This window comes from Meriones unguiculatus, chromosome 21 (genome assembly GCF_030254825.1).
Source record: "Meriones unguiculatus strain TT.TT164.6M chromosome 21, Bangor_MerUng_6.1, whole genome shotgun sequence".
Taxonomy (NCBI): Eukaryota; Metazoa; Chordata; class Mammalia; order Rodentia; family Muridae; genus Meriones; species Meriones unguiculatus.
This window is the reverse complement of record NC_083368.1, coordinates 19857546-19878999: the sequence shown is the minus strand read 5'-3', so window position 1 is coordinate 19878999 and position 21454 is coordinate 19857546. Positions and strand designations below refer to the sequence as shown.

General features: G+C 41.2%; 1 protein-coding gene across 3 annotated transcripts in view; it reads right to left on the bottom strand.

Moving 5' to 3' along the window:
- Nucleotides 1-2320: 2320 nt before the first annotated feature.
- Nucleotides 2321-21454, bottom strand: part of Ptpn12 (protein tyrosine phosphatase non-receptor type 12) — a 64799-nt gene continuing 45665 nt past the window's right edge. For all 3 annotated transcript variants that reach the window (XM_021650491.2, XM_060373955.1, XM_021650492.2), the window contains 10 exons: nucleotides 21239-21305; nucleotides 19346-19423; nucleotides 19153-19248; nucleotides 18162-18247; nucleotides 14366-15327; nucleotides 11224-11292; nucleotides 10746-10813; nucleotides 9211-9241; nucleotides 6238-6339; nucleotides 2321-3179 (listed from right to left, as the gene is read on the bottom strand). In XM_021650491.2, the coding sequence (XP_021506166.2) occupies nucleotides 3118-3179; nucleotides 6238-6339; nucleotides 9211-9241; nucleotides 10746-10813; nucleotides 11224-11292; nucleotides 14366-15327; nucleotides 18162-18247; nucleotides 19153-19248; nucleotides 19346-19423; nucleotides 21239-21305 (1621 nt within the window). In that variant the 3' untranslated portion in view covers nucleotides 2321-3117. The remainder of the gene's footprint in view (nucleotides 3180-6237; nucleotides 6340-9210; nucleotides 9242-10745; nucleotides 10814-11223; nucleotides 11293-14365; nucleotides 15328-18161; nucleotides 18248-19152; nucleotides 19249-19345; nucleotides 19424-21238; nucleotides 21306-21454) is intronic.

Here is a 21454-nt window from a genome sequence, read left to right as displayed (position 1 = left end):
TGCAAGATACACCGAAAAGGGTTCAACACTATAGTCTGAACCATTTCCAAACACCGAATGACCACAAGGGCACCATGGTGGAATTTGTAGTCATAAAACTTGATCACAATGAAAAGAAAAAAATCTTATATATACAAAATAAGAAAATTTCATTAAGCCCAAGGATAGTTCTCCGTGAGCTGGGCAGTAGAACCCAGGTAGGCATGTATGTGTATTTACAATGCTTAATATAACTATTATGCCTATATGAATACATGCTGTGTTCCAATGATGGCATTTCGAGAAACCGCTAACCCACCATCTTTATAAAAGACTTTAATAGCAGGTTCCTACAAGTCATCATCTGTGAGAGGCTAAAGGTATTTTTGTGTGATGCGTTCCCCTGTGTCCAGGTACGCGCGTACATGAGGCCAACCGGGTCAACAATGGAGTCTTCTCAACTGCTCTCCACATGAGTTTTTGTGCAAGCGTGTGTGGCCACAGCACATGCGGAGGTCAGGACAGTCACTCTGTGGCACCACTGGACAGAGCAAGCTAGCTTGCCCGAGTACTTCGGGGAAATGAGCCTGTCACTTCCTGTTAGGTGTGCTGGGATTAGATACTCAATGCTACCGTGTCTAGCATGTGCAGACTGAGGTCATGGGCTTGCGTGACACAACCTTTAGCCACTGGGCCAGCTTGCCAGCCCTCTCCCCTGTTCCACACGCTTTAAGTTTTATGTGTTTGCATGTATGTACCATGGGCGTGCCCGGTTCTGAGGCAAGCAGTGGGTGTCATCCCTTGGAACTGGATTTCCGGATGGTTCTGAGCTACCATGCGGGTGCTGGGATCTGAAAGCAGATCCTCCATGAGATTAGCTAGTGCTCTTAACTGCTAAGTCATCTCTCCTGTCTCCCACTCACTGTATTTTTGGGACAGTTTCTCATCAAACCTGAAATCGGTTCACTGATTCAGCAAGAACGGCAAGCGAGAAAGTCTCAGGAGTTCTCCTGTTTCCACCTCCCTAACACCAGATGAGACGTGAATATCTGGTCGTCTTGATTCTTGCTCCGTAGACCAGGCTGGCTGCAAACTCAGAGATCCCCCTGCCTCTGCCTCCCAAGTGCTAAGAATAAATGTGTGCACCACCAGGTCCGGCCCACACCTGTCTGTTTTTTTGAGCGATGGAGATCCGTACTCAGGTCCTTGTGTTCGTAACAGGCACTCTGTTGACTCAACTATCTCTTTGCCCCTAAAACTTTTTCAGTCCAGATCAGTTTAAGCTTTATTAGGAAGTAATTTGCCAGCATGGGCTGTAGCACTGACACAGCCTAAAATACCTGTATCTTGAAACAGTCAAGTATCTCCTGGACTACCATTTTCTAATGCCTAAAACACACAAAAACTCCTATTCTAACCAATCACCATGAAAACCATTTGTTTTAAAATGCTAACACAAAGCTGGGAGTGAATCTCATAATCATTTGGGAGGTTGAGGCAGGAGGATCAGCAGCAAACCAAGGCCCACTGTGGCTATATAATAGCACTCACCCCGGTCTGGAATACATGAGATCCTGGTGCAAAAATTAAAACCAACTTAACAGAAATCACAAACGAATAACTAAAGCAGAAACAACAAACACGCAAGATTACAGCATGGAAACAACCCTATGAATTAATTACTCTCTCTTCAGGCTCATGGTTTCCGGTTTTTTTAACTGCACAGGGCAAGCATAGTGTGCACTCCAATCCCTGAGACTGAAATTTAGTCTGAGTATGAGCTTCCATCCTGGGAGGGGAAGACATGCAGGGCCCTCCCTTGTTGCGTGTTCTTCTGGGATCGTAGAAGAGAATGACAGGATGCTTGGTACTGACCAAGGACAGTGCTGAGAATGGTTTTTCTCAGAAGGCACTTTCTAGTCTCACTTTCAAATCTCGTTATGTTGCACAGACTAGTCTTAAAACTTGTAAGTCCAAGCGATCAAATGACCCTCCTATCCTACAAGTCTTCCATGTCGCCATCTCCAGACATAAAGCAGGATTTCTAGGCTGTCCCATTCCATAATTAAATGATTACATCCACCCACAAGATATGACTTAACAGGTAGGAGTGAAGGGCTGGTGAGACGGTGCAACAGTGACGCGTGCACACTGCTCTTCCAGGACCCAAGGTCAGTTTTCAGAAGTCGACAGTGTCCTGTGATCCCAGCTCCAGGAGGACTGCATGCCTCTGGTCTCTGTGGACCAGCACTCACACGTACATAACTCCACACATGTACACAAAGACACGATTTAAAAAAGTAAATCTTTTTCTTCAGAATAAAAAAAGCAATACAAGATGTAGCAGTGTAAAACTGTTTGTTTTTAATGGCAGGTCAAATATCCTGAAACATACATGTACTCTGATAGTCTTCTAATCCCAGTTGAATTCAAATTTTAAAGTAACACACACGAGCTAAGAGAATTCAATATTGTTCCAAGGCACTTACTGAATCTCCATGACTAGATGAAAACAAGAACCATTAGGATGGACAATTAGACAGTATATAATATAAAAATAACTTTTTGCTTACAATTTACAAAATGTATTATTATTACAATCTTTGATCTCTGATAACCTGCAATGCTGGCTGCATGATTCCAGCAATTTTAAAATTCAGAAACTGTTTTCTAAAACTTCAGGGCAAATAATTTACAAGTAAGGTACACAAAGACTTAGACCATGCAGAAATTCTTACATCTTCTGTTAATAATATTTTATGACTTCAACTTTATCAAATTATATACCTACTTGCCCTGTACATATACAAAATAATGCATACATGATAAAACAGGTAAAAGAGTAGTCCTTTAACTCAATTTATCATAAAAGTATTACTATATTAACAGGTCTACAAGCAGCTTGTAACAGGGTTAAGAGACATTAAGGCAGTAATACTTGAAGTTACAAAACAAACAATAGGTAATACTTTTTCCTAAGTGTACTATAAGGCAGGTAGATGGTCCCAGCAGAAAATATTAAGGTAACAATCTACACTGCTCTTAGTCCCACATTTTAAAGATGGACGACTATAAATCTGGCTTTCGGTGGCACTTGAATTTTCCAGTATAATTTAAAGTGTCTTTTAGCTCCCTGAATCATGTCCATTCTGAAGGTGGGTCTCTTGGTCCTTTAGGTTTTCCACAGCGATTACCAAAACCTGTAGTCAAAAACAACAAAAAAACATAGTACCAGATTAACACTCAAAAATAGTTTAAAGACATTAAGAATGAAGCCATAGCTCTGTTCTCCAACCCCAATTATCAGGGTCCCCCTAGCACTGCAACAGAACACCAGCTGCAGCTTCCCTTCACGCTGTCCATGCCTCTGGTAGATGTCACAGATCATTCCCCCTGGCCTGTCCTTCCCCCAGGCTCCAATGCCAGCAACCATTCCCCATAAACAGAGCAGAGCAGGCCAACAAAACAACACACAACCATCACTCTGAAAAATCTAGAGAGGAAACCAAATCAAGGACCCAAACACCCACCCAACAAAGACAAACCCAGAAATCAGCCCCTAGACCTACAACAACCCCGAAGCACAGATGCCTAGACTCCAGCACAGGACCACAATCACCAACAGCTGGGGTGCTACGTCTCCACCAGGGGCAGAATCCTACCACACCAGCCCTGAATACTGCAACATAGCTGACGCGCAAGAAAAAGACCTCAAAACCGACTATATGAAGGTGATAGAGGTCCCTAAGGAGGAAATTTATTAATAAACACCTCAGAGAAAACATGGGAAACACACACAAAAATTGGACAAAATGAACAAATCCCTTTAAGAAAGCCAAGAAAACACAAACAGATGAAGAAAACTGTTTTCTTTCTTCCCTCTTCTTTTCTCTCTCTCTCACAATTTATTCACTAAGTATCCCAGCTGTTGCCCCCTCCTTATCTCCTCCCAGTCCCACCCTCCCTCTTCTCCCTCTATGCCCTTTCCCCAGTTCACTGATAACGAGGTCCTCCTCCCCTTCTATCTGATCCTAGTTTCATCAGGGCTGGCTACATCATCTTAGAAGGAAACTGTTTAAGACTGGAAAAAGAAAATAGAAACAATAAAGAAAACACAAACTGAAAGAATTAGGTGTATAACAGGAATTACAGAGGCAAGTTTCAGCAGAATACAAGGGATGGAAGAGAGAATCTCAGACACTGAAGATACAATAGAAGAAATAGAGACATTAGTCAAAGAAAATCTCAAATTAAAAAAATTTCTGGGGATTGGGGAGATGGCTCAGCGGTTAAGAGCACTGGCTGCTCTTCCAGAGGACCTGAGTTCAATTCCCAGCAACCACATGGCAGCTCACAACTGTCTTTAACTCCTGTTCCGACAGATCCAATACCCTCACACAGACATACATGTAGGTAAAACACCAACGTGCATAAAAAATAAAAAAATTATTAAAAAAAAATTTCTGACCCAAAATATCCAGGAAATCTGGGATACTATGAAAAAACAAAACAAAATCTAAGAATAATAGGAATAGAGAGGAGGGAGAATATTCCCAGCTCAAAGACACAGAAAATATTTTCAGCAAAATCATAGAAGAAAACTTTCCTAACCTAAAGAAGGACATGTCTGCTGGGCACGGTGGTGCACACCTATGATCCCAGCACTCAGGAGGCAGTCAGGCGGATCTCTATGAGTTCAAGGCCAGCCTGGTCTACAAAGCCAGTCCAGGACAGCCAAGGCAACACAGAGAAACCCTGTCTCAAAAACAGGACAAACAAAACCCAAACAAACAATAACAAAAAGAATCAACAACCCCCCCCCCCCAATTCCCCAAAAAGGACATGCCTATAAGGGTACAAGAAGCTTACAGAACACCAAAGTAGACTGGGGCCAGAAAAGCAAGTCCTCTTGCCACATAATAAACAAAACACTAAACATACAAAACAAGTAAGATTAATAAAAGCTGCAAGGGAAGCTAGGTGGTGGTGGCACACTTGGGAAGCAGAGGCAGGCAGATCTCTGAGTCTGGTCTACAGAGTGAGTTCTAGAACAGCCAGGGCTACACACAGAAACCCTGTCTTGGTGTGGGAGGGAATCTTCAGGGGAAAAAGAGCAAGTAATATATAAAGGCAGACCTATTAGAATTACATCCAACTTTTCAATGGAGACTCTATAAAAGCCTGAACAGCTGTCTTGCACACTCTAAGAGACCCTAGATTCCAGCCAGACTATTATACCCAGCAAAACTTTCAATCACCATAGAAGAAAATGAGACATTCATCAATCAAGTCAAATTTAAACAATATTCATCTACAAATTCAGCCCTATAGAAGGTGCTAGAGGGAAACCTGAACCCAAGGAGGTTAACCACACCCATGAAAACACAGACAATAAATAACCTCAGACTAGCAAACCATAATGGACCCTCCCCCCACAACAGCAGCACTATCACCAAAATATTAGAAATTAACAATCACTGATCACTGGTATCTACATATCAAAGGTCTTAATACCTCAATAAAAAGACAAAGACTAAGAGAATGAAGGTGAAAACAGGATCCATTCTTCTGCTACACAGAGAGGAAGAAGGGGAAGTGCCTATTGAGTGCTGGAAGACAGAAGGGTAGGCAACTGGAGGACAGGCACTACTGAAATGAAAATTTCTGTCGAATTGGAAAATGTCTGGCCCTGGAATGGAAGCCTGGGCCAGAAACCACTTCAGCACACTCTACCCTAAGGGAAGCGCTCATGCCACTCATGACTAGCTAGCCCAGTGAGAAAACAGAAGAGTTCCCTTTGGTCATACGCTCTAAGAAACCCCCAAAGACAACTGCATAACCAGTTACCTTGTTTTTTTTTGGTCTTTTTGTTATTTTGTCTTTTTTTTTTTTTTTTTTTTTCCAGAGCTGAGGACCGAACCCAGGGCCTTGCGCTTGCTAGGCAAGCGCTCTACCACTGAGCTAAATCCCCAACCCCGACAACTGCATAACCAAATATTTCTATTATTTAATGTCTACTACTAGCTGGGGCTGCTCAGCACTTCCAGGGCACAGGGAGTTGTCCAGACCTTACCTCAGAGTAAAGGGTTGGAAAAAGATACTCCAAGCAAATGGACCTAAGAAGCAATCTGATGTAGCCATTCTAATATCTAAGAAAATACTTCTAACCAGAATTAATCAAAAGAGATGGGGAAGGACAGATGCAAGCATTAAAAGAGTGCCAATATGCCTGGCTTTTAAAATTATGAAGTAAATTACCAATATCTGTAGCTTCTGTTAGACTTTCTGTTATTTGATCTTTCTTGTCACTGAAAGTAGGCAGACATTCTGTACAAGCCTCTGTGTGGATACCTCCTGCATCTAAAATAAAAACAGTCCTTATTAATTACCATCCTTTAAGGCAGCATCACATTCACAATACTTTGTTAGAGGAAGGGTACAGAATAAAAGAACCCATGACTGTCATTTCTAGAGACTCGGAGAGAGGTGACCAAGAATTTTTAGGTACTTATTCATGTGGGTTTTTTGTTTTGTTTTGTTTTGTTTTTTGGTGGTATTTTCAGATGGTCTCACTACATAGCTCAGATTGCTCTGAAGCTTCAGGTCTCCTGCTTCGGCCTCCTGAGTGCTAGAATCACAAGCATGTACTACAGACCAGCTCCGTGCTAGGCAGCATACTGTACAAGGCTGTAAAGGGAAGGTTCTTGTACACTCTCCTCATTTCATCAGTCTGGAGCATGGTATGCTGTAGTTTCTTAAGATATTTATATAGTCAAACAGTTTCCAATCAATGGACAGTTTACCACTCTCCATGCCAATAGTAATTCTTTAAGTCTTCTTGTTTAAATTAGTTAATTTATTCATTTAAAGATTGATGGAATGACTGTTTTTTTAAAAAAGTAATTAACATTAATTTTTCTACAACTTTCTCCCTCTCTCCCTCCTTCTTTCCTGCAAGAGGGATCTTGGTAAGCAGACCAGGCTGGCATCAGATTCTGCCTCCACGCAGCTTAAATCGGAGGCATGTACCTCGATCAGCCTCCTTCAACCTCTGGGAAGAACCTTTCTGGAAACCCAGGGTAAGTCTAAAGGTGATCCCTGTCCGTAAGATGCTTGTAGCCTAGAGAAAAGTCAACAGTCCTAAGGTTTGTTATATTATTGTTTGCCCAACCTAACCCCTCCTTTTTAGTTTTCTTTCCATTTTGCTGAAACAGAGTCTTGCTATACAGCCCAGGATGGCCTCTAACTCCTCATCCTCCTGCCTGCTTCCTAAGCGCTAGAATTTCAGGCACGCATCATCATGCCCTACTTGGGTTTCTTTTACGTTCATTATTTATGAGAATTCAAATGCCACAGCATGTGTGTGAAAGCCAGAGGACAATTTTCAGGAGTTGGCCTCTCCTTCTGTCATGTGTGTCCTAGAAATTAAACATACGCTGTCAGGCTCAGCAGCAAGTGAGCCACCTTATTTTCTAAAACAAACAAAAGTTCAGCTCAAGGCTACACCAAGTCCTGCCAAGAGCAGACAGGACCCGGGGGTTACAGCCTTCCAGCTGCTGGCCTGTAAGAGACCTGCATAAATCATCTCGTAGTATGGTAAACTTCATAATGAGGTCACACAGAGATACAATGAAGACAAGAGACAGAAATGAAACGAGTGCTGGTGAGGTCCTAAGGGCCATCTTTAAGACTTCAATTTCTTAGCCAAGTCAAGGTCATCTAGGAGAAGGACTCAGGGTTAGAAGCCACATTCAGAAAGCCAGGGAGGGGGCTGGAGAGATGGCTCAGTGGTTAAGAGCACTGTCTGCTCTTTCAAAGGACTCGGGTTCGATTCCCAGCACTCACATGGCAGCTCACAACTGTCTGTAACCCCAATTCCAAGGGATCTAACACCTTCACACTAATGCACATACAATAAAATTAAATAAATTATTAAAAAAAAAAAGCCAGGGAATACAGGAGATGGCGCTAACTGAAGCAGACAAAAGAAGCAGGTAGCACCAAGAGCCCAACTACAGGTGTTTCAGAAGGGAATTGACTTAAGGAAAATAGATTTAAGGAAGTCCAGGGAATGAGCAGGGTGACAGTAACAGCAATGTCACCATTTGATGATTACCATGTGTCAGGAATGCTTGCTATCTACTGTTCTAAGACAGGTAACTATTATTATTATTATTATGGCTTTTTTTCTGAGACAGTTTCTCTGTATACCCTTGGCTGTGCTGGACTTTGTAGACTAGGCTGGCTTCGAACTCAGGGATAAACCTGCCTCTGCTTCCCAGAGTGCTAGGATTAAAGGCTTGTGCCACTGCATCCAGCTAATACATTTTTTTTTTTTTTGGTGTTTTTTTGAGACAGGGTTTTTCTGTGTAAATAGCTGTGCCTGTCATGGAACTTGCTTTTAGACTGGGCTGGCTCTAACTCAGAGAATCCGTCTACCTAGCCTCCCAAGCGCTGGGATAAAAGGTGTGCACCACCACCACCTAGCCTATCATTTCCAACATAAAAATTAATAACATCGATTTGATGACGGCAGAAGTCCTTCAATGGTCCCTCCCATTGGAGACAAAGTTTTGTGTGGTACAGGCTGGCCTTCACTCTCTGACCCTCCTGCTTCTATCTCCCAAATCCTGGGATTGCAGGTGTGCATGACCATACCTGATTTGGGGGGCTGCAGAGTTAGGACTCCATACATTCCAGGCACACGCTGACTTACCCTCAATCAAATGGAAAACTTCTAACTTGATAGTATAATTACTGGTTTATTTTCAAATAAATGGAAATACCTTCAACAGAAGGTTTCTAAGACTTTTTTTAGGGACACACCTTGTAGGTTAGCCAGCAGCATTTACTCAAAACGTAAACTTCTAAGTAATTGTTAATTTTGGTGCAAGAGAGTGAACCTAGACCTTAGATCTATTAACAATATGATCATTCAGAACTATACCCATAGCTTCTAGATATTTTAATAAATAAAAATAAAACAAATATCCAAAAAGCAACCTATAACTCATAACTTCTGATAATAACTTTCAAATGATGACTTTCAAATTCAGATCAGTAATATCTGTGTGTGAAATAGTTTGGAAGAATTATATCACAGAACTGTACTTTCTCAAGAAGTTATCCTAGAGGCCTCCATATATAGAACTGACCAAAGAGCATGAGGTATGATATGTGCTACTTTAGACAAATCAAGTCTACAGTAGAAAAGAAAAATTAATAACTTACCATGTTTTTCAGTTCCAGAAGTTATCAAGCCCTGCAAAGACATTTAATAGCTATTACAATAAGCTCATCTTATATGCAATAAATAGAGCACTTAATCTATTATAGGAATATACCCAAGAAAATAGGGTGTATAAAAAAAATCCCCTCCTTATTAGTTTATTTAAGTAATAATTTTACTAATTTTTAAATAAACTTTTGAAAGAGAATCTCACTTAGGCCAGGGTAGCTTCAAAGTCACTATGTAGCCAAGTGTCCTCAAACTACTGGTCTTCCTTCCTCCACCCTAAAGTGCTGATACTACAGGCATGCACCAACATGCTTGGTTTGTATCGGGATTTTTTTTCCCCCCTTGAGACAGGGCTTCTCTGGGTAGCCTCGGCTGTCCTGGCCTTGCTCTGTAGACCAGGAGGGCCTCAGAGAACTCACAGAGCTGCCTCTGCCTCCCCAAGGGCTGGGATTACAGCTGTGTGCCACAGCACCTGGCTTCTATCTGTATTTTTTAATATCAAAGACAAAGAAAGCAATGGTGTTTCCTTATGCTTGAGATTTTGTTATGCTTTATTTAAAAGTTCCCATCGGGGTGCTGCTGTGTGTGCACAGAGCTGTGGCTGACCTCGGGACCCTGCTCTGTCCTCCTTCTTTGTCTGGGGCGGAGTCTCACTGAGTCTGGACGCAGGCCAGAAGTCAGGAGGCATCAGTGCTGTCTACCCCACACGGTGCTAGGGCCCACCTGGATTGCTACAAGGGTCCTGGGATTGGAACTCCGATCCCCATGCGTCAGCAGCAACTGCTGCCCCACTGCCGTCTCCACAGCCCCTGTTACACTGGCACATGCTGTAAAGGGAAGTTTCCGCATAACAACAAACCCCCCACCTAACAACTAGCGCACGGAGGAGCACGCGGCTGCCATCTACTCTACTAACACCTATGTACTTTATCAAACTGTGCTAACCCTTAGTACAAGTTACCACAACAGAGCGTTTCAGGGATACGGAATAAATCTAGCGTGGTTGTATACGATAGGGGCACAAAATGTAGGATAGGAGCTTATTCCCCCAAATAATCAAAATGACTTAAAACATGGTCTAATTTATGAATTTTTCAAAAGCAGTTTGCCCAAACAATAGTTGGAAGAGATGGTCATATGAAGGCCAGAGAATTCTTTTTAAAATATATCATGTCTTTTTAAAAAGGCTGTATCTTACACAGACTTTTGATCGGGAAGAGGGTCAACAGTTCAAGGGCAACCTTGGGCACAAGGTGAGTCTGGGGACAGTCTGACTACAGGAGACCCTATCTTAAAAAAGGAATAAACAGCAAGGTGGGGGTGAGGAGCACCTGTGATCCCAGCGCTCAGGGAGGCGGAGGCAGGGTGAGCTCTCTGAGTTCGAGGCCAGCCCGGTGTACAAGTCAAGTCTAGGACAGCCAGGGCTATGGAGAGAAACCTGTCTCGAAAAAGCATACAGCAATGGTGGCAACTGGTAAGTTAGGGTAATAAGCTAACGGTAGAGCTACTGCAGGCCCAAGCAACTCACTTCAGATTCCCTTTGTTCAGACCATTCCTCATCTGGAGGTTCATGCCATTCAGATCTCACAGGTATATCTGAGAAAAATGAAATCTCAATATTAAAATTTTGTCTTTAACCCTTGAAATTTCTTTGTATTAAAGTCAATACAAAACCACACCATACAAGTTTTAGAAACTGTCTTCATAAAGATGCCCATCCACAACCCACCTTGAATTTTAACTTATACACTAGAAAGTGAAGTTGTATATGCTGTCTTTAGTGAATGAAACACCCACTACACTGCAAATATATTTGAAATTGCATTTGACTTAATTCTAGTAGTTACAATGACTGTTACAAATGCAATCATTTGTAAAAACTACTACGTAAAGAACTACGTAAAGCTGTCAGCATCAAGTAGGACTTAACATTTTGGTTTTAATTACTCAGCATATTGGCTGCAAGGTTAACATCAGCAAGGTAGAGAAAGCCTCATCATGCTCACCTGCTAACACGAACGACTCAGGTGTTCGCTCGGGCAAGGGGGGAGGCGACTCCTCCCCTGCATCAGCGTCTGCATTAAACACAAGTTCAGACAGTTAAAAGTCAGCAAGGGCCACCTAAACAATACAACTTTGATACCTTAAAAAAAATTCTGTCACAGACCAAAAAAATTAGTTTTCGAACACTGTTACCACTAAACTCATGATCAAGAAGAACTGAGACTCTCCCCCAACCTCCAAGACGGGGTTTCTGTGTGTACCCCTGGCTGTCCTAGACTAGCTCTTTAGACCAGGCTGGCCTCAAACTCCCAGAATGCTGGGATTACAGGTGTGCGGCACCGTGCCCGGCAAGAGTTAAGAATGTTACTGAGCAAAGACGAAACAAACTCCATTACTCCTAAAAGCAAATGCCCCCTACAAGTCTGCTGGAACTCTAAAGACATCCCTCTGATTGTACTGAGGGTGAAAGCCTTCAGTAAGGAAACCACTGGCTTGCTGAGTTTCCTGACAATGTTTTGTGTACAAAGAAAGCTGGGCACTTGGGGAAAGCCAGTGTTTCCTAAACAACTCAATTGCTTAACTCTCATGAATTCTGGCATGCACCACCTGTCCAAGTCACCTCGTAACCTTCATTTATTTGAAAATTATGTACTCAAGTCACATTTCAAGCAGCTAAAGGAACATTTGAAGCACAAGTTATCTTTCTAATAGCTCTACTAATGTTTTAGTAACTACTAATTTAGTACCAAGTACTGTGAACAGTATCATCTGACTCTATGTCAAGGATACAAACTAACGTAATTTTAAAGGTTTTTACAGCAGCAAAAACCAAATTAGCCCCTAGAAAAGGTAAAACTGAATAAAATTTCAGGCCTAAGGTAATGCATGTATAGGCCCTGGGTACACAGAAAGAAAAGGAAAAAAAAGAAAAAGAAAAAGAACTAATGAAAGAATTCACATTGAGAAATTTTATCAGGCAGTAACTTATACAAAATACTACTTTTTGTTATCAATACAAAATTATTGGGTTAATTCACTACAAATTCTAATCAAAATTTTTGTGTCCACTATTTTTCAAAGTAAGTAATAAATCAAGTATGAAATAAACAACACATGATATAATCTACAAGGTAAGTAATTAGAAACGATTAGAAACAATTAAACTCTACTAAAAAAAAAAACTTATTTTGGGGGTGGGAGAGATGGCTCAGAGGTTAAGAGCATTAGCTGCTCTTCCAGAGGTCCTGAGTTCAATTCCCAGCAGCCACATGGTGGCTCACAGCCATCTAGAATGAGAGCTGGTGCCCTCTTCTGGCCTGCAGGCATACATGCAGGCAGAACACAATAAATAAGCAAATAAATCTTTAAAAAAAACCTTATTTCTGTTTTATTCACATTGGCGTTTTGCCTATAAGTATGTCTGTGTGAGGGTGTCTGATCCCCTCGAACTAGTGTAATAGACAGTTGTGAGCTGCCACATGGGTGCTGGGAATTGAACCCCAGGCCTCTGGAAGAGCAGCCAGTGCTCTTGATAACTGAGCTATCTTCTCTGGCCCTAAAAATAACTCTACTTGTGACAGTTACGGTTGTAAATTCCTGGATATCTCAGAGCACAGAGGATTGAGACAGAAATGAAATTCTAGGCCCTTGTCTCAAAAACAAAGCAAGAGGGAAGGCACCATAAAAATTTTAATGCTAGATAGCAGGCATGGTGAATCAGACTTGACTCCCAGTGCAAGGGAGGTAGAGTCTGGAGGACCTGTGTTCCAGGCCAGCCTGAACCACATAAAGAAACCCTGCTGAAAAATTATACATCTCATAGAGTACATACATCACCTTGACATAGCAAACTGCCTAACAGTGATATACACACCCTGCTTAGTTCTGAATGAATTAAACTGCCTCCAGTCAGCTGAGTAACTTATGGGTTAACTTACCAGTAGAAAGTACTTTATTTGTAAGCATTTGTTAAGAGAGTTCCTTAAAAAGTTATCTTGTAGTCAGGAAAAAATGATTACCAAGTATTTACAGGAAGCACAGGTGAAATGAAATGATTAAGCAAGTATTCTATAGTATTTCTATCACTTATTCTTCAAATTATTTTACCCTAATTTCTAATTAGTCAGAGAAATCTGACTTACACAAAGCACTACGTGATACAAAACAAGAACAAAGCAATCTTCTAGTTACAATGATCCTGTGAAAAACAAAGTCCACCTATAATGATCAAAGTATGGTAGCAATAAATATAAATGTTAAAAAGTAAGGACAGCAGGCTGCTGTCCCTGACTCTTTTGCCTACTTGTGGGACCCTTTTCCTCCTAATGGGCCGCCTTGTCCGGCCTGATGTGACAGTACGAGCTTGGTCTTACTGTACCTTGTTATACCATGTTTAGTTGATATCCCTTAGATATAAACTTTTTCATATATGTAGGTGGTTGAATCTGGGGGAGGGGAAAGGTGGGGGAAAGGAGAAGAAGGATAAACTGTGGTTGAGCTATAATATATGAGCAAAGGAAAACAAAATACTAGGGGCTGGAGAGATGGTTCAGCAGTTAAGAGCACTGGCTGCTCTTCCAGAGGTCCTGAGTTCAAGTCCTAGCGACCACATGGTGGATCATAATCACTTGTAATGGGATTTGATGCCCTCTTCTGGCATGAAGCCATACATGTAAACAGAGCACTCATATATACAAAATAAATATTTAAAAATACTAATTTAAATGTGGAGATATAAATGAAGTTGTACATATTTAGAAAAAAAAACCTGCTAATTATAGACATTTAGACTAGTTGGAGAGAAGAAAATAACATGACTTTGAATCTGAATCTTAAAAAAAAAAATGTCATCTGCTGGACAGTCATTATCCCAGCACTCGTGAGGCAGAGGGAGGTGGGATCTCTGAATTCGAGGCCAGCCTGGTCTACAAGAGTGAGTTCCAAGACAGCCACTGCTACACAGAGAAACCCTGTCTCAAAAAAACAAAACAAAACAAAACAAAAAAACCAAAGTTATTTAAAACTAGATTTTGCTGCAGGTTCAAAAATGGTGTGGAGTAAGTCATAATAAACTTACAGAGCTAAACTGCTCAGAACAGAGACAGGCAGATAATAAGGGGAACCAGAAGTCCGATACCATATTACCTTTTTCAGCACCTGAATGCAGCATTCCTGCCACCTCCTGTCTGGCAATGGACATTGGCAACACTTTCCTAGTGGAAGCACTTTCAGTGCTACTGGCAGCAGAAACTGTGGCACTTGCTGTTGAAATGCTAGTTTTGTTCTTGGTCACAGCACCATCAGAGTTCCTTTCATCGGAGTCTGAGTCATCAGAGTGAAGGGGATTGGTAAAGCTGAGCGGCGCTCTCAGAGGGGAGCCGTTGTGGTGATCCACAAGATCGTGGGTCTCCTCTTCTGTTGCAGAGTTGGGTGTTGAGCTCACAGTTTTTATAGTTTGAGAATGGTTATCTGGGGATTTGCCTTCAGACGAGTCGGATACAGGCGTGGCGTTCTCAGGTCTGTGAAATGACCATGTGACATGTCCTTTCTTATCAAGAGGCAAGCGGTCTGGCCGTGGTGGTGTGTGTGAGTTCTGGGATTCTTCAGAAGAATCAGGAGCACTGTCTGAATGTGCCGCACTGCAGTCTGCACAAGAATCCTGAGAAACATCATCAACTTTTACATCATCTGAACTTAACTCCTGTGGCTTAGAGGTTTTGTCAACTACAGAAGAGGCAGATTTAATTTTAATCGCATGTCCCCTATTTAAGAGTGTGTTCCCATCAAAACTTTTGGGTCCTTCTTGGAGAGGGACTTTCTTGATCTCAAAACTTAAATTTCGTTCTAATTTTTTATCCATGTGTTCAACAGCTGATTCATTTTTCCCGGTGAGGTCTGATTTACTGTAATTCCTGTTGAGGTCTGCTGAATGCTGCTCTGATGAAACCATGTGCAACACTGGCTTTGGGTGGTATCTGTCATTGTCTTGCCACACAGTAGTAACAGTTGGAAAGGCTGACGGGGGAGAAGGTGTCAAGATGGGTGGCACCGGGTGAGGTTCTGGTGGCTGTAGTATTTCCTCCTTGGCATCCCCTTCTACAAGGCAACTGAAAAGCAACAAGCCAGATTCTAAGAATGTTTAACATTTACAAGTAAGTTGACTGATTGCAATATGGTTATAACATTCTATTTGTGAGATTAAGAAAATTCAATATTTACCAAGGTAAAACAGATGTAGTATTTTAAAGTCATGTGATGTTAATGAAAACCAGCAGTTCCCCCCTCCCCTTCTATAGTAACTGAAACTTTTTCACAAGTGTGTGAAGACATACATATTATTCCCACCACTTGGAAGGCAGAGGCAGATGGGTAACTGTGACTGTGAGGCCAGTGTGGTCTACAAAACTAGCTCCAGGACAACCAGGACTACATATTGGAAAAAAAAGAACAAGACAAATTTTACAGCTACTTCTAAATATATATCTCATTATTTTAAAATGCTGACACTGGTATTGTTTCTTGATCCTTTTGTTTTAAACACAATACTTCCTACTTTGGAATCATCTCCTATTCTAGCTTTCCAGTACTCTTACACTTCTGTTTAGCTCAATCTATGACCATCAGTATTATTCACACTTACTCTCTCCTTCACACCATTTTCTCTTTCATTCTCTAACGTCTTGTTTTCACGCTAGTCTTTGAGTTTCTCTGTGTAGTCCTGGCTGCCCCTAGTCAATAGACTAGGATGGCCTTGAAATCCAAGACCCACCTGTCTCTGCCTCCCAAGTGTAGGGTTTAAAGGCACACACTACCAAGCCCCGCCAAATTCTTAACTGCATCTACTCATCAGTGGTCTACCCAAACCCATGACTTGGTAATATGTACATATGAGGGTGTATGGGTGCAGCTACTTATTTAGGCTTCCATGAAGGTCAGAGGTCAAGTTCAGGTATTTTCTATCATGCTTTCCCTTCTTTTTGGGGACTGGCTTTCTCAATGAAGCTGGAACTTGCCTTTTTGGTTGGACACTGAGCTCCTGGGATCTGCCTATTTCATCTCTCCCTCCTTCTAATGGTGGGGTTAAGGCAGGTGCCACCAAGCCAAACTTTTGCCCTAAGTGCAGGGGAGCCAAATTCAGGTTCTCACGCTTGCATAGCAAGCACTTTAATCACTGAGCCACACCCCACCCAGCCCTGATATTTTTCTTTTTTTAACTAGTGGAAACAAAATATTTATCTTATTAAATACAGTCTTGTGAAGACCAGGCTGTAGTTGAGAATGGACCTGAACAATATTTTGTTCACTATTAGTGTGTTTGATGTGAATGTGTGGGTAAGTGTGTACCACAGTGGCCGTCAGAGACAGCTTTCAGGAACTGATTCTCTTTCCACTGGAAATTGGAATTCAGGTCTTCTGGCTCCCCTGTCACTGACTCATACACTGAACCATCTGACAGGCCTGACCTTGAACTTCTCATCTTTCTGCCTTTCCCTTCCAAGGACTGGTCTGAAACACACTATAATTTTTAAATGGTTAGTCCTCTCATCATTTTCCTCCATTTTTCTTTGATATTTCTAGCTTTTAATGAATCCACATGCACTTTCACATACAATCAATTTTAGAAACAAATATTTTGGCGTTTTAAATTTTCAAAAAGTACCTTAAATATTGTTTAAAAGCTAAATGATATACATAATTTTCCAACCATGAAACCTTATTTTTTTATTAACCAAAATAATAAATCTCTATTTAAAATTCTAGTTTTAACTGTTTACTAATCAAGAAATAAATCTCTTTAAGACAACTTATTTGAATTGAATACAACTGTCTTTTAAAAAGTTAAAAACTTGAGGCTGGTGAGATGGCTAAGTGTTTAAAAACACTGTTGCTTTTTCAGAGGCCCAGAGTTTGATTCCCAGCACCCACAACTGCTTACAAACACCTGTACTCCAGTTCTCGAGGATCTGCTGCCACCTGTTTACACACATAGAGATTTACATGCACACACATACAATCAAACAAGTAAGTCTTAAAAAATAAAATAAAACATAAAAACCTGCCATGCAGCCCAGGCTACCCTTTGCAGCTATCCTCAAATCTGCCTCAGTTTCTTCAATGTAGATTTTTAATTTCAACATCATCCAATTTTCTACTTGCTATTTTCTCAAGTTCCTAAGTGAATGCGTTCCAATACATTCTCTGCTGTCTGTGGGCTTCCCAAACTAGATGGCTCTAAATGCTTTGACATGAACAAACCACAACCCCTGTTTGAATCTCACAAATGCTCTTCACTTTACACACAGGTTTGAAAGTCTAGTTCATTCTCCCAGGCAGCACTCTGCTGGGAGCTGACATTCATGCTATTTTTTGCCATACAAAATATTCCCTCCGGGGCTGGGTATGTGGCCTAGTGGTAGAATGCTTGTCTCACATGCAGAAAGCACTCTGTGTTCCTTTTCCAGCACTGTCAAACCAAATTAAGACAAAACAAATAAAATCCTTTCTCCTTTATGGTCTCGACATCACTGTTTTCCAGTCTTTCTTTTTTGCCTTTGTGTTATACCCAGAATTTCAGAGATCTTATGCTCAACCTGCTACATCAGTAATATAATGAACCTGCAGTAAACCTGGGCCAAGACAGCTCGCTTCTTGAAACATGGACTGTTCTCTGACTTCCTGGTTCCAGAGAGGTCTCCTACCCTAAGAGAAACTACTTTAAAAAACGCTAAGGAAACGCCTCTTATTCTAACACCAAGGTATGAACTCTGCTACAGTGCACTACTGACATACGAAATCCAAACAAAAACCTGAGCATCAATAACATCGGCAACCAATAACTGGCAAATGTTCCGCATCTTAAAGAAATACCAGTTTTAAAACTAAGATAATCACAATCTGTCACTTTAGTTAGGTAGGTCAGAAAAGTTAAAAACACTCGTACCTTCGAGTCCTTGGTGGCTTTGGAGGAGGAGAATCTTGTTTCTCACTATCCACAGAGCTGACCAGATTTCCAGTGGTAATATCATTCTGCCAGGGGGAAAATTACAGGAAAAACAATTTTCCTTGATTGACACACGAACCCATAAAGTTGTCTATGACCTTCATACACACACTCTGGTATGTATCCCTACCCCTACAGCATGATTTGTACATGCAAACACACATATAACCCCTAATAAAAAATAAAAAAAAAAACCCAAAAAAACAAAACCCTGAAGATTCAGGAAGATCATTTAAGGCTAAAATAAAGGGACTTACTGATAAAAGCACATATCATACATTGAGCATGGTGATGTATGTCTACATATATGTTAAGAGGCTGAGGCAAGAGAACCTCAAACAGCTTAGGCTACATAGCATGATTGTCCCACAACACATCAAAGCATGGAGGGTATGAAAATAACTACAAAATGTTGTACTATCATGCCAAAAGAAAATTCAAGCAGACTCCCAAGGCTACACAGGGAAATCCTGCCTCAAAAACAAAAACGGTAGTTTATATTCGAAACAATAATGAATAGTTGCTGACATAAGATCTTTTAAAAATTTTACTTAGATTATTCAGTTTGTTTTGAGTTACTAAATCTCTATTATAACAGAGTAAAAGTTAGGTGAATTTAATAAAACCTACGTCAGATAAAAGTATTCCTATTAGTCAGGCGTGGTGGTACACACCTTTAATCCCAGCACTCCAAATGCAGAAGCAGGCAGATATCTCTGTGAGCTCCAGGCCAGCCTGGTCTACAGAGTTAAGTTCCAGGACAACCAAGGCTACAGAAAAACCCTATCTCAAAAACCCAGAACAACAACAACAACAACAAAAAACCCCTAAACTCCTGTTGCAGACATTCTTACACAGCTCTAAACAAGATTACACATGCTAAATCTTGGTAAAGTAAGCTTGCCAAAGCTATTGAGCAAAGAATCCTTACACCATCAGTGATTTTCTGTGCTCCATGACTTTCATACAGTTGTAGCTGTTTTTCAAACAGTTGGGCAATGGCTCTATGAACAAGCTCATATTGCTCCTATTAGAAAGAGAAATGATAAACAGGAGACAATGAAAAACACCAAAGGAAACATTTATGAAAATATAATTTATAAAGAGAAAAAAATCAACAATACCTTTGTTTGTACTGCAGAGTGCCTTTGCGTTCTCATTTCTTGTATTAAATTAAACACGTTAAATTCCTCTGGAATTTTCTAAAACAAAAAAAAAAAAAATCAACATATGTAACAATGTCAGAAAACAGTAAAATACTCCCCGAGTTTTTACACAGAGCTCACACACGTGCTGCATAACTGCACGTATTTACTGCGCCCTGCGTGTCAGTCGGGGATGGCACCCGGAGAGTGCTCACCAATCCTCTGTGGTCACACTGCAGAGCACGACCAGGGCATACAGGAAATAGAGACTAGGACAAACTATGATGGCTGGAGGAGCAATGGGACAGTCACAAAGGGGCTGAGGAGATGGCACAGTCAGGAAAGTGCTCATGGATGTAGGAGTACCTGGCGCGGCTCCTCAACCCACAGAAACGCCAGGAACGCGCTAGTGCTAGGGAGCGCTACCTAACTCAGGAGTTTCCAGTTTGCTGAGAAACAGCAACTTGAAAAATCTGATGGCCAATGCGCCAGGAAGATAGTCAAAGCCCACCTCTAGCCGCCCGGGCGAGTGCACATACGCCTGTGCGCAAGTGAACACACACATATACCGTACACACGTGCACATGAACACACATAGCTGGGGAAAAGTTTACTCTGAGAGCATGAAGGAGACTGATTACTGAAGAAGTAAGAAGTTGAAGATAGATGAAGCCTAAGAGAAGGTCACCTGAACTCACACTATACGCATTAATAAGGAATTTGACTCTACTCTCTAAGGCCACTGTGGTCTTAAGACATGGCCATGCAAGAAACAACCGAAAGAACTAAAAGAGAGATCCCTAAGTTTCTCTCCAGGCGGTGGCTGTAAAACCACCTGGACAACCCCTTGTACATTTCAAACCGAGACTACCATTTTGAGATACATTTGTACTCCGCCAACTTCTACTTCAGGAAACATGGCAGTCTGAACAGGAAAGAAGTGATTAGAATTTGGTGCCTAATAAAAAACATCTTAGAGCCATGAGAAAGACCAATGACTGAAGAATGATTTTCAGGTTTAGAGCTTCAGAGTCTACAGACATTAAAGGATGTATATACCCAGTTCCAGCTAAGGCCTACGTTGTAGTTACTTTAAGGTAAATTCTTCCCCCCCTGGCCCCCAAGACAGGGTTTCTCTGTCCTCTGTCCTTGGCTGTCCTGGACTTGCTTTATAGACCAGGCTGGCCTCGAACTTACAGAGATCTGCCCACCTCTGCCTCCCCTCCTGGGATCACAGATGTGCGCCACGACACCAGGCAATGTTAAGACAAATTCAATTAAGTGGGGACTACAACTGAAATATACAACTTTACTGATGCTTCAAGAAGTAGTTAAATATTTTGATTTTTTTTTCCAAATTTTGTTTGCTGGAATTTATTTAATTATCTCTTCCCTTTCAAGTTTTAATTTTGGAGTTTAAAAATATTTATTAATGCCAGGCAGTGGTGGCACACGTCCTTAATCCCAGCACTCGGGAGGCTGAAGCAGGCGGATCTCTGTGAGTTCAAGATCAGCCCAGGGTACACAGAGAAACCCTGTTTCAAAAAAAAGCGATATAGGTAATAGATGGCAGGACAAAGAAGAGAGGAAGGAGGCATGCATGCACTGACTTGTGAGAATCTCTATCTGACTAGTCCACAGAGAGCCATATCCCTGATGTAAGTGGTTTTCAATGGAAAACAAACTCCTACCCTGGTGTCCAGTTCAGAACCTCAAGGCAGTTCCAAACATTTACACTCATTCACTACCTTCATTTGCACGGTAAAACTCATCTGGAATATATCTAAGAAAACACACTATAATTTTAACAGTTAATATTAATGTGACGCTGATAATAAAGCAACCATAAAGCTATATAAAAAGCACACTCACCCCGGCCTTTAGTAAGTTCCACGTGTAATCTATGGCACAGATAGCTCCCGTTCTTCCACAGCCTGCACTAAGGGTACAAAGTTTGAGAAAGAAGTCAGTTAATTTTTAAAAAAAAAACAACTGTTACCATTCAGAAGCAAAAAAAAAAAAAAAAAAAAAAAATCATTTAAGATATTAGATGAAATTCTAATTGGTAAACAAATTAAAATACAAATA